Source organism: Struthio camelus, chromosome 15 (assembly GCF_040807025.1).
Source record: "Struthio camelus isolate bStrCam1 chromosome 15, bStrCam1.hap1, whole genome shotgun sequence".
NCBI lineage: Eukaryota > Metazoa > Chordata > Aves > Struthioniformes > Struthionidae > Struthio > Struthio camelus.
The window spans coordinates 3,503,495-3,515,530 of NC_090956.1; the positions used below are offsets into that span (position 1 = coordinate 3,503,495).

At 70.8% G+C, this 12,036-nt stretch overlaps 2 protein-coding genes across 4 annotated transcripts in view; one reads left to right on the forward strand and one right to left on the reverse strand.

The window, feature by feature from the left end:
* The first annotated feature begins 1,405 nt into the window (after positions 1 to 1,405).
* On the forward strand, positions 1,406 to 6,202 carry GRAP (GRB2 related adaptor protein). 3 transcript variants are annotated; one of them, XM_068908237.1, is made up of 5 exons: positions 1,406 to 1,569; positions 2,739 to 2,836; positions 2,923 to 3,045; positions 4,213 to 4,414; positions 5,888 to 6,200. In XM_068908237.1, the coding sequence occupies exons 1-5, from the start codon at positions 1,492 to 1,494 to the stop codon at positions 6,071 to 6,073; spliced, it is 687 nt and encodes a 228-aa protein (XP_068764338.1). In that variant the 5' UTR covers positions 1,406 to 1,491; the 3' UTR covers positions 6,074 to 6,200. The 3 variants fall into 3 exon arrangements, with proteins under 3 accessions (XP_068764338.1, XP_068764339.1, XP_068764340.1); XM_068908238.1 differs by having other exon boundaries at positions 4,213 to 4,381; positions 5,888 to 6,198; XM_068908239.1 differs by having other exon boundaries at positions 1,426 to 1,555; positions 5,888 to 6,202.
* A 1,072-nt stretch (positions 6,203 to 7,274) lies between these two features.
* SLC5A10 (solute carrier family 5 member 10) overlaps positions 7,275 to 12,036 on the reverse strand; it is a 48,900-nt gene continuing 44,138 nt past the window's right edge. The window contains exons 10-15 of the mRNA XM_068908228.1: positions 10,826 to 10,933; positions 10,580 to 10,730; positions 8,058 to 8,226; positions 7,697 to 7,912; positions 7,551 to 7,614; positions 7,275 to 7,420 (exon numbers count right to left, since the gene is read on the reverse strand). Of these exons, the coding sequence (XP_068764329.1) occupies positions 7,275 to 7,420; positions 7,551 to 7,614; positions 7,697 to 7,912; positions 8,058 to 8,226; positions 10,580 to 10,730; positions 10,826 to 10,933 (854 nt within the window). The remainder of the gene's footprint in view (positions 7,421 to 7,550; positions 7,615 to 7,696; positions 7,913 to 8,057; positions 8,227 to 10,579; positions 10,731 to 10,825; positions 10,934 to 12,036) is intronic.

Sequence of the window (12,036 nt, forward strand, 5' to 3'; positions counted from 1 at the left end):
GTGGTTTCTCCAGGGACCAGCCAGCTCCGGTTGTCTCCGGTGCTGCCAAGCGTAACAGGAAACTCGCCCGACACGGAAACCTTCCCCGCTGCAATCCCTGAGGCTCGCCGGGCTGCAGCGGCCGCAGAGATGCTGAGTCCCGTCCTCCTCGTGACAGGCGTGCGTGTCCCAAGCCTGTTCCCACGGCCTCGCCTGCCCTCCGTCCCCCTCCCGGGCTTGCCTCCGCTTCCCGGGGCCCTGCAGGTCCCTGGGGCCGTGCCGGGATAACGCAGGGTGCCGGGCCCGGGACGCCGCCGTGCTCCGCGCGGTCCCGCCTGGCCTCGCCGGGTGCCCAGGCGCCCCGGCCAGCCTGCGGTTCCCCTGGGAAAAATGGACCCGGTGGGGGGTGTTTGCTTTTCCAAAGCCCTCGGTAAACGTGGCTACGGTTCGGAGGAGGAGAATCGGGGACCCGGGGTCACCGCAGGGGCTGTCCCCAGCCCAGGGTCCCCACGTGAGCCCGGGGCGAGCGCCACCAGCTCATCCCTGCCGGGGCGGATGGCGGCGGCGGCTTCCTCCTCCTCCTCCTCCTCGCCTCATTGCCTAAGTCCCTTCGGAGGGACCGAGCCGCAGCTGGGCCCGGTTTAATTCCTCGCCGCAACGTCCGGCGGATTTTCCAGGCGCTTCATCCCGCCGCCCCGTGGGGCCGTTCCCAGCCTGGCGCACCGTTCCCGGGCCCCTTCGCCGGGCGGTGGGAAGAGGGTGCCGGGCAAAGGGTTGCAGGCTCAGCGCCCAGAGCCCGCAAGAGCCGGAGGATTTTCTTTAATTGAAAAGGGAGCTGGTTTTTTTTTTCCCCCTCGCCCTGCAGAAGAAAAGCTGGGAAGAGCAACGCCGACCAGCCCCAAGCCCGAAGGCCGGGAGCAACGGCTATGCCGAAACCTCGCCGTTTGGGGGCCGGCGACCAGCGCGTGGGCTCCGGTCCGGCTCCCCAAAGGCGCGTGCAGCCGTAGCACCTACCTGCATCTCTGCCCGCTCCACCCTCGGTGATTTTTGACCCGACGTCCGCAGGTGTAACCCACCGAGCCGCCTTGCAGGGGCCGGGCCAGCAGCTCCAGCCCTGACGAGACATCAGAGACCCCCGCGCCGGGCGCCGGGCGGCCTCGCGGCGCCGGGGGCTGCAGGGCCCGGCCGGGCAGCCGGCACGCTTCACCCCCACCGAATTGTATCCCCCTTCCCCGGTGACAGAGGGGGCATCACACGGGGTGGAGGGGGGGGGGCAGGATGACCCCACCGAGGGGCTCGGCGGCGCCGCGAGGAGCCCACGGGTGCCGGCGGCCCGGCGAGGCTCTCCGCCCCCGCGCGGCACATCTGGCCAGCTGCAGGGCCCCGCCGGCTGCGCGCTGACATCAGCGCGGCTTCCTGCCCCGGGGGCGCCGCGCGTCGCCCCGAGGCAGCCCCGGGGCGCCGGGGCGGGCGAGCAGCAGGCAGCCCAGCGCCCGCCGGGGCGCCCGCGCCATGGAGTCGGTGGCCCTGTACAGCTTCCAGGCGACGGAGAAGGACGAGCTGCCCTTTCGCAAAGGTGACACCCTGAAGGTAGGGCCCCGGGGGGGGGGGGCTGCTGCTTCGGGGACCCCCAGCGGCACCGGCACGGCTCTCTGCCAACGCGGCTCCCCGCCAGCGCCGTCCTCGCGCCCGGCTTCGCCGCCTCTTCGGGGCTTTCTCCAGGGAGGAGCAGGGGCGTCTTGGAGGGTTTTTTTTTGGGGGGGGGGGTGCAGAGCAGCGTGGTCCATGGCTGGGGCCGCCCGGCTCGGCCCCACGCACCCGCCACCCCGGCGCCTGACCCGCTGTCAGCTCGGGGGGACGCACAGGGACGCGGGGGGTCCGTCCGCCCCCCGCGGCGCCTCTGGATCCAACTCCTTCCCACCGCCCGGCTGCGGGCTAAAGGGCTGCGGGAGGCAGAGCCGCAGCAGTCATCGCCTTCGCCGCGGGCGCCTCCGGACCCCTGAGCACCTCCAAACCCCTGGGCTGCGGCTCGGCAAGCGGGCGAGGGCACCCATGGCTCGCCCTCCCCCAGGACCGACGCCACGGTGATGGGCGGCCGAGCCAGGATGGCAGACAGCGGGACCCCTCGCAGTGCCCCGCAGCCCCGCGACGGCCCGGCCCAGTGCCCCGAACCCACCGCGCGCCTGTCCTCCGAGCCCGGCGTGTTTTCCCCGCAGCCCCCGGGGTTTTGCAGCAGCAGCGCCCCGGGGTTTCGGATCCTGTTTGCACAGCTGTGCCGGCTGCACGGGCCCCCTGCGTGGGAGGCCGGGCAAAGGGTGCTGCGCGGAAGTGGGTGGCAGCCCTCCTGCTCACGCGGGGACGCTTCCTCTCGCTGCAAACACGGCGCTGGTTTCCTCGCACCGCCGCTTGCGCTCGCCCCCGGATGCCCGGCGTGGGGGGGACACGCGGTGCCCGGGGCGCAGCGGTGGTGCCTGCTGCAGCCCGGCTCCCAGGGCGCGTTCCCCGCCGTGCATCGCCGGCAGGTTGGGGCGAAGGGCAGGCGTCCCTCCGCAGCCGACGCCGGCCACCAGCACGGCTCGAGCGGCCTCAGCTCCATAGCAGGGCAGCCCCAGCCCTCGAATCAGCCTGGCTTTTGCAAACCACTCGCAGAGCCCCGCTTTGGACGGGTTTTTGGGGTGGAGGGACACAGGGCAGCCAATGCACAGGAGCCCGCTCGCTGCGGACGGCTGCAAGGTGATGCCGGCTCCTCTCCCACCCAGATCCTCAACATGGAAGACGACCAGAACTGGTACAAGGCCGAGCTGTACGGCTCCGAAGGCTTCGTCCCCAAGAACTACATCAAGGTCAAGCCTCACCCGTGAGTACCGTCCCCTCTCCCACTGCCTGCGAACCATCCCAGGACGGGCTCCCCCAGGGCCAGGGCTGACGGCGGTGTCCTCGCAGGTGGTACGCGGGCAGGATCTCGCGGCACCTGGCGGAGGAGCTGCTCCTCAAGCGCAAGCACCTGGGAGCCTTCCTCATCCGCGAGAGCGAGAGCGCCCCGGGCGAGTTCTCCATCTCCGTCAAGTAAGCGGGACGCGGATGGCGCCCGGTGGGCAGGGATGCGCCGGCCCCCCACCACCACCACCACCCCAGGGCAGCGGGGAGCATCCCGCCGTCCGAGGGGCCTTCCTCCGCCGGCAGCGCCACCTCCGGCCCCGCGGCTCGGACGGGGCAGAGAGGAGCAAACTGCCCTTGGCATCGCCAGGTTCGAGGGCTGTGGGCGCCGCCGGTCCCTCGCCAGCACAGTGCCCACGGGGCTGGGACCCCCAAACCACTGCCCCCAGGGATGCGCTGCAGCCCCAGGCCCGAGCGGATGGCATGGGGGGACGGCGTGGGGAAACCAGCCCGCGCCACCCCCCTGTGACACGGGGGCTCAGCAGCCCAAGCGCAGCCTTTGCAGCCGCCTCCAGCACGGGCCAGGGCTGAGACCTGCAGCTCTCGCTGCACCTGCCCTTGGTCAGAAGCAGGAGGACGAGGAAGGAGGTGATGCAGCTGGAGGGCTCCGGCGAAGGCACCCCCAGCGCGGCGGCGCTGCAGGCAGGCCCGGCCCCCCAGACCCACGGGGCAGCCCCCAGCCCCTCCTCGAGCCCCCCCAGACCCAGACCCCCTCTCCCAGCTCCCTACAAAGCCCCCAGCTCACTCCCATCCCCATTTATCCACCCAGCAGCAGCCAGGGTTCAGCCCCCGTTAACCCTCCCCTGCTGCCACCAGCCCCGACCCATGGTGGCCTTGTCCCTGCCCCAGGGCTCTCCCTGCTCCCTGGCATGGTGGGGACAAGAGGAGTTGGAGTGTAGGTGCAGGCTCGAAGGAGGATTTTAATGGCAGCTGTGCGTGACATGAGCTGTGGCAGGTCTCAGCTCTAGCTCTGCTCCCCGCCCCGCTGTACCCAAGGGACCCTCACACGCAGCCGGGTCACACCAACACCCGGGGCTGGGCTTGTCCCCCAAAAGCCATCCGGAGACTGAGCTGTGCCGGCAGCGGCGGTGGCAGCCCGGGGCCGCAAGCACCAGGCTGGGTTTCTCAACCCACCCACCCCGGCGCAGGTCTCGCTGGGGCCGGGCTCCGCTTCCGCGCCCCGCGCTCCCAGCCCCGGGGAGCGTTCCCGGGGCGGCCGGGACGCGGAGGGCGCGCGTGGCCCCGCTGCCGCGCCGGTGCCGGCCGGCGAGGGTGACGGCCCGTCTGCCTCCGCAGCTACGGGCAGCACGTCCAGCACTTCAAGGTGCTCAGGGAGCGGAACGGCAAATATTTCCTCTGGGAGGAAAAGTTCAACTCCCTCAACGAGCTGGTGGATTTCTACCGCACCACCACCATCGCCAAGAAGCAGCAGATCTTCCTCCGAGACGACGACCAGGCCCCGGAGGTAGCGGCCGAGCCGCGGCAGGGCGCCGGGCGGGTGGGCGCAGCGGGGCGGCGGGGGCCGTTTCGCCGCCGGGAGCCCGAGCCGGCAGCTCTGTCTGCGACACATCCCTCCGACGGCCCGTCCGTCCCCCTCCGGGGCGGATGAGACACGAGGGATGTGTCCCTGCCCGCAGCTCCGACAGGGTCCGGGGGGCTTCACCTGAGAGATCTTGTGTGCGATCCCCTTCGAAAAGCGCCCTTATCCCATGAATTCCTGCTCTCCTCCAGCATGGTCCACCCACAGATGAGAGCATCCCCCCTCCTCCAGGGCTGCCGCCGCCCCAGCTAGGGCTCCTGGGGAAACTGAGGCACGGGACAGGCCAGAGCACGATTAGCAGCAGGGTCTCCCTGTGGGTCACAGATGGCCCAGGACAGCTCCAGCTTGGCCTGGGACCTTCCAGCATCTCTGGAGGGAGACCAGCACCCCTGGGCGAAGCATCCCGGGGCTCCAGGACCCAACCTGTCCTTGGTCCTCGAGGCTCGGCTCTCCCCAGCTGCTGTGTGTCCCACAGGCGGGGACGAGACGGGGCCTGGCAGCACCATGAGCAAGCAAAGCCGGGCTTCCCTCTGCCCCCTGGGCCTCCCCCTGCACCCTGGGGTCCATCCTGCACCCTAGAGCTCCCCCCTGCACCCCCAGGCTTCCCCTGCACCCTAGAGCTCCCTCCTGCACCCCGGGGCTCCCTCCTGCACCCGAGGCTTCCTCCTGCACCCTAGAGCTCCCCCTCCCCCCTGGAGCTCCCCCTGCACCCTGGGCCTCCCCCTGCACCCTGGGGTCCCTCCTGCACCCCAGAGCTTCTCCTGCACCCCAGGCTTCCCCTCCCCCCTGGAGCTCCTCCTGTACCCTGGGGTCCATCCTGCACCCTAGGGCCTTTCCCTGCAGTGTGGGGCTCCCCCCTGCCTCCCAGGGCTCCCTCCCGCACCCCAGGCTCCCTTCTGCACCCCAGAGCTCCCCCTACACCCCAGAGCTCCCCCTGCACCCCAGGCTCCCTCCTGCACCCCAGAGCTCCCCCAGCACCCCAGGCTCCCTCCTGCACCCCAGAGCTCCCCCTGCACCCCCGGCTCCCTCTTCCCCCCTGGAGCTCCCCCTGCACCCTGGGGCCTTTCCCTGCAGTGTGGGGCTCCCCCCTGCCTCCCGGGGCTCCCTCCCGCACCCCAGGCTCCCTCCCGCACCCCAGAGCTCCCCCAGCACCCCAGAGCTCTCCTCGGCACCCATGGCAGGATTTCCCTGGTTCCTGGCCCTTGAGGCAGGAGGACCGTGGCATCCTCTGCCCCCTTGGGTGCTCTCACAGCTCCTGGATGCAGCCTCCAGGCTGCACAGGGGCCCCAAAGCAGGACTAAAGGGCTCCCCCAAAGCAGCGGGGTCGCGAGCATCACCGGGCGGCCGCCCCGTGCCGGGCGCTGGGGCAGGGCTGCCGGCGGACGCGTCCCCTCTCCCCCGCCACCGACGCCTGCTCCGACTCTCCTGCAGGCGAAAAGGCCCAAATTCGTGCAAGCCCAGTTTGACTTCGCCACCCACGACAGCTCCCAGCTGCCCTTCCTCCGCGGGGACATCATCGAGGTCCTGGACTGCCCCGACCCCAACTGGTGGCAAGGGAAGATTTACGGGCGCGTCGGCCTCTTCCCCCGTAACTACGTCCACCCCATCCACAAGTGACCCGGCGCCGGGCTCTCCGGGGGCCCGGCCGTCGTCCCGACCCGACCGAGCCCTGCCGACGCTCGCGAAGGACGAGCGGCCCCGGCCGGTGCCCAGGCTGCCGCGGAGGGGGCTGCAGCGACAGCAACCGCCGCGGCCGGCCGGCTCGGGGCTCGGCGCGCGGGACGAGGGAGCGAGAGCCCGCGGAGGTCCCGCTCGGCGCCCGGCTTTGCCCTTGCACGCGGCCCCCCCGCTCCCAGCCCCGTCCTTCCCTGCCGGCGGCCGTCCCCGCGCCTGGCCGCCGAAGCCCGCGCTCCCGTCCCCTGCCAGCCCCGCGGCGGCGGCAAGCACAGAGCCTGCTGCACCGAGGGACCCGAAACCGCCCGAGCGACCCGAAAAACTCTTCCGGAGCGGCTGACGAAGAGCAGCCGGAGCCCAGGGCGGCCGAGAGTCCTGCGGCCGGCCGAACGCCGGCCCGGCCCCGCGGCGAGCAAACGGCAACGGGTCCAGGCCAAACCCCGCCGGGCGGCCGCGACACGGCGCGGGGTGCCACGAGCCGGCGCGTCGGGCGCGGAGCCGGGCTGGCGGCGGCGGCCCTCGCTCCGGCAGCCAGGCCGGTCCCGTTGCGCGCCCGTCCCCGGCCATCGCGCCTCTGCAGCCCCGTTAGGGCAACGCTAATTGGCGCTCGCTGCTTCGCGCCCGAGAGCCTCGCTGCACGGAGAGCGGCCGGGCCGGCGCCGGTGGCCGGGCCGGCGGGGAAGGCCGGGTACGGAGGAGCTCAGTCCTGCAGGCGCTGTCGTAGCTGCAAATCGTGGCATTTCTTTTTTTTTTTTTTTTTTTTAATTTTGAGCTAATAAAGTGTGTTCGGATGAAAGCTTCGAGCGGGGCTGGTCCTTTCCCCGTTCTCCAAAGGGCGCTCGGCCTGCTGCTTCGCTGCGACGTCGCCTCTCCCGCTGGGCTCCCGCCAGCCCCCGGGCCAGCGCCGGGCACCGGCCGCGCTCGCTCAGCGCCCCTCGCCCCGCACCCCGGCTCCCTCGCTGCCCCCAACCTTCGCCGGGCAACTTGGACGCCCTCGAGGAGCGCAGCGCTGAGAACGCCCAGCTCGGCGCACTGGTGGAAACCTCCCCCCCCCCCCCCCCCATGCCAAATGTGATTAAAAAAAAAATAAAATCTCACCCGCCTCCCCATCTCGCCCGCTCCCCCCATCCCTCCCGGCGCGCGCCTAGGCAAAATAGGCATAGGCGAAAACGTTGACGCACACCAGGACAACGGCGTTGACGCAGCAGACCCCGGCCCAGAAGGGGCTCTCCGTGGCGTCCCTCAGGCCCGCTGCCGGGGGCTCCTCGGCCTTCGCCGGCTGCCGGGAACCTGCCGCGGCGAGAGGGACGGCGTCGGGGCCGGGGCCGTAGGGGTTGTCCCCCCTCGCCGGTGGGGACAACCGAGGCCCGGGGCGCCTGGCCGGGGGCTGGCGGCGGCGGCAGCGCCGCGACGCGCTCACCGCCGTCGGCCGGCCCGGCGGGCAGCGGCTCCGGCGACAGCGTCCACCAGGTGACGTTCCTCAGCTGCCAAAAGGGGCCGAGAGGGGCGTCAGGAGAGGCCGGGGGTTTGGGGGGGTCGCGGTGGTGGTGATGGGGGGGGGCTCACCCGGGCGCGCGGCGGCGGGGCGCTCAGCAGGCTGCCGCCGGCGGCCACGGCGCCCGTGGCGGCGCACAGCAGCAGGGCGAAGTGCAGGTAGTGCAGGTCGGCCAGCAGCCAGGGCCGCTCGTCGGGGTGGCCGCAGCGGGGCGCCGGCTGCGCCATCTCCAGCCCCAGCCTGGCCAGCCCCAGCGCCAGCCCCACCATGAGACCCCAGAAAGCTCCCTGCAAAGCAAAAGCCCGGAGAGGGGGCGGGTGGGGGGGCTGCTGCCCCGTGACGCCAAGAGCCCCGCGGGGTCCCCGGCGGCGGCCGGCAGGTGGATGCTCCATCCGCCACCCGCGCCAGCGCGTCGGCCACCCGAGCGCCTACCTGCTCGGTGGCACGGGGCCAGAAGACGGCCAGGACGAAGACGGCGGTGACGGGAGGCGCGAGGCAGCTGGTGACGGCCTGGATGTAGACGTAGAGCTGGCCGCCGCTGGAGCTCTGCAGGATGGGGATCCAGACCACGCTGAGGGCCACCAGCGCCACCGTCACCAGCCTGCCAGAGGCAGCGAAACGCTCGTCCCACCAGCAGCGCCTCGCGCCCCGGCTGCCCGCGGATGGGGGACGTCGGCCTGGTTTGCCCCCGCCGTCACCCACGGGAGAGGCTGCAGCCGGCCGAGGTGACCGCCCGGACCCCCGGAGGCCGGCGGGAGGCTGCCCATCGCCAAGGGACGCCGCCAGGGCCCGTAGCGGGGAGACGCTGGCCGACGGACACGTTGGCTCTGAGGAGCCGCAGCCCCGCGGTGCTCCCATTGCTTTGGTGCTCCCATCGCCGCCACGTCCAGCTGCTCCTCCAGCCCCAGGCGTCCCCCTCCGGCGGGAGCTGCGTCCCCCCCTAAACCCGCGGCTAAAGAGCCCCAGGGCAACGCTCTGGTCCAGACACACGGACACGAGCTTACGCTTAGGGCAGAGCCGGGCACCCGCCTGAGAGCCGGGGAGGTGAGCCGAGCTGCGCCGTGCTCAGCTCCTGCCGCGCACAGCGGCACGGAGCAGCCTCCAGGACCGGCCAGCCACGGGGTTCGTCTGCGGCACGGCGGCTCGTCCGGCCCCAGCTCCGCACGGAGGGACCGGCCGAACCCCCCACCCGCAGCAAGAGGCGGCGTGCCCGTCTCCACCTCCTGCCTGTCCCGCCGAGCCGGCTCTCGCGACCTCGCCGCCGCTCCGGCACGGAGCGAGCGTCAAACACCAGCGGGGATTTCCAGTCGGCTGCTGCTGCCGAGCCGGGAGGTGTTTCCAGTCCTACGAGCTTGACGCCCACCTCCGGGCGGACCGCTGGTCCCGGGTGGCCCGTCGGGAAGGCAGGTGGCCCCGCGGGCGCTGCTGTCCCGCCACGGGAGAGACCGAGCTGCCTCCAGCATCTCGGGGCGCCGCTCAGACAACGGCAAGCCCTGCGCTGGCTCAGGCCGGGCGGGCGCTCGGCTAAACCCTGTTGGGTGGCGGGCTGGACCGGCCCGCGGTCGCTGAAAACGTTGTGAAAGAGCAAAGCAAAGGGCCTGAACCAGGTCCCGGGCAGAGGCCCCGGCCTCCCGCGCGGCTCGTGGGACGCCGGCTGCCCTTCGCCAGCCTCCTCTTTCTGCCCAACAAGCAGAGGAGGAACAAATTGCTTTTCGCCCCGTGCTAAGCCGGATGGGGAATAAGCAAGGCCGCCGGGGCAGCCCTCGGCCGTTCGGGTATGATCCCGGCCGGTTTGGACACGCTCGACTCAGCTCCTGGCTTCCAGCTCGGACAGCTTCTTTCTCTCCCTAACGTTCGCTGCACTCGCGGGGGGAACCCCTGCATTTCCTCCGCCTCCACAAAAGATTTTCCTTAAACTCCTACAGGAGCACGGCCGCTGGTTATAAACGCAGTCAGCTTCCGAGCCGGCAGGGCGGCGGGAACGGGGCCGCCCGGCGAGGCGTTTCCCAGCGCCCGGCTCGCACAAATTGCCCGACGCGCTAATGAATTGCCCACGATGGATTGCAGCAGCGATTCTCACCCCGGGCAGGCAAAGTCCTCTGCAAACGCTCGTTAACCGGTCTCACTACAGCTCTCGAGTGTCATTATGCCCATTTTTACGGGCATCAAGCCGGGGTGGCGTCGAGGCAAACCCCTGCCCAGGCGGGCGCGGACGGCGTCCCCGCCGAGCGCCGTGACGGGCAGGAGGCACCTCCGCGCCCCCGCTGCATCCCCCCCCATCCCGGCACCGGCCGGCGGACGAGCCGCGGCCCCGGCTCCCTCCCGGGCGGAGGATGCCGAGAAACCTCAGCTCCCAGGGCCGCCGACCGGCCTCGTTTCACCCAGCAAAACCTCCCCAGAGTTCAAAACCAGCCCAGCCAAATCCCTGACCTAGATTCCCTCCTGGCGGCTGCCTCGAGCCGGGGATGCTCCCACGCAGCCGGCACCGGCCCCGAGCGCCGCACCGCAGCCCGGCCCCGGCCCGAGGCTCGGCCCGGCCCGCGGGACCCGCACGCCGGTGCTGCTGCTCTGCCGGCCGCTGCCGCCTCCCTTTTCCACCCGGCAAGCGGGGCCGAGCCGAGCTGACGGCCGGGCGGTTTGCTGGGGCACGGCAGCCTCACCGGGGCAGCAGCATCCCCAGGAAACGGCTCGGAGGCAGCCGCCGGAGAGGCTTTGCGCCGGCGGGGAGAGGGCAGGACGCAGCCCCGTCCGGCTCCGAAAGCCCCATCTGCGTTTCCAGCCCTTCCAAACCTGAAATAATCCGAGGGTTTGTTTCCCTTTCCTAACCGCAGCGTTTTCCAGCCCGGCTGAGCGCAGGCACTTAGCTCCCGGGCACCAACGGCAGGTTACAGAGGGCTGGACCGGTCCTGCCTGTCTCCCCGAAACGCAGCGTCTCCCCGAAACGCAGCCGGTACCTGCCCACCAAGAGCAGCTCTCGCTCGCCGGCCCCGGGCCTCAGCCTCCTCCAGATGTCCATGGTGAAGAGGGTGCTGCTGCTGTTGAATATGGAGGTGAGGGACGACATGAGCGCTGCCATCATCACCGCGATCATCAGACCTCGCAGCCCTGCCGGACGAGAGGGGCTGTCAGGGAGCGGGAGCGGGAGCGTCCCCGGGCATCGTGCCGCCCCGGCCGGCGCCTCCTTCCCATCGGCAACCTACCGCTGGGCATCAGCTCGACCACCAGCTTGGGGTAGGCGATGTTGGAGCAGCCCACCGTGGCCCCGCACACGCGCACGCACTCCTCCGGGTCGACGCAGGCGACGGCGTCTGGGGCGACACAGAGGCAGGGTGAGCGTGCCGGCAGCCTCCCGCGGTCCCGGGGAGCCGCTTCCCGATGCCCTCTCCAGGGTCCGGCAGCTCCCCTGGGATAGTCACCCCGATCCCGCTACCCCATCCCTCCCTCCCCGCGGCTTTGGGACCCAGCCAGCCCCAGCGTGGTCGGGACCAGGACCTAGAGCATCGCCTGGACCTCAGAGCTGCCTCTCATCCAGCCCAGAGCGAGATGCGGAGATGTGAGCTACCCGCTGGCCACGAAACGGCGGCAGGAGCCCTCCCCAGGCCAGGGGGGCTTCCAGAGCCGGGTCAGCCCCTGCCCAGGATTCACAGCTGCAACCAGCAGCGGCCGAGCCCTGCGTACCAACGCCCAATTACTTATCTGTCTCAATGGGTGCTGAGCCCTCTTTTATTGTAATGCTCATAAAATATTGAAATAGATGGCAGTTAGTGTCAGGCATAAATAATAATGGCTTGGCTGGCTCTCAGATCTGCGTCCTCGCCCTGCAGGGCTCCCCCGCGCAGATCCGGCTCCGAGAGCATCGCCCTCCTGCGATCTCGGCCTTCGTGCGCCGGGCAGCCCGGGGAGGGCAAGCGCAGGCACAGCCTTGCGTTTGCTCTGCAGGGCTCTGAAACCCTGCAGGAAACTAGTCAGGAAGCCCCAGGTGAGGAAGGGTTGGCAATCCCTGCCTTAGGAGCACGTCGAGAGCCAAAGGTCTCCGATCAGATGCCCGCCTAGCCCCGTACCCGTCCCCAGCAGCGTCACGGGAAGCATATAAGAAACGAGGCAACGTGCAATGATCTTCCTTGGGTTACGCACAGCCGACCCCGGCAATCCCCCCCCATCGCTTCCCTCCGGGGTGTTGCTGCAGCCCCCCGAAAGGGCTTTGCTGGGAGTCCCCCCCCGTCCCCACCTCCTCCACCACTACAGACCCCACTGGAAAGGACCCCAGGCGAGGAGCGCGGCAGCAGGTCAGCCGACTACACGCACCACTTGGCAGTTCACAGGGAAGCTAAAAACCCCTAAAACTGCCCCCGATGCAGTTCCCGATGGGGAAGCCTGTGCTGGGGCTCTGGTGACTCTGTCTCCCAGCAGC

Excerpts from the sequence above, each read along its gene's own strand:
- GRAP (XM_068908237.1), top strand. The coding sequence starts at position 1,492 with ATGGAGTCGGTGGCCCTGTACAGCTTCCAGGCGACGGAGAAGGACGAG. Across the intron at positions 1,570-2,738 it reads GCAAAGGTGACACCCTGAAG|ATCCTCAACATGGAAGACGA; the intron begins GTAGGGCCCCGG and ends TCTCCCACCCAG. Across the intron at positions 3,046-4,212 it reads GAGTTCTCCATCTCCGTCAA|CTACGGGCAGCACGTCCAGC; the intron begins GTAAGCGGGACG and ends CTGCCTCCGCAG.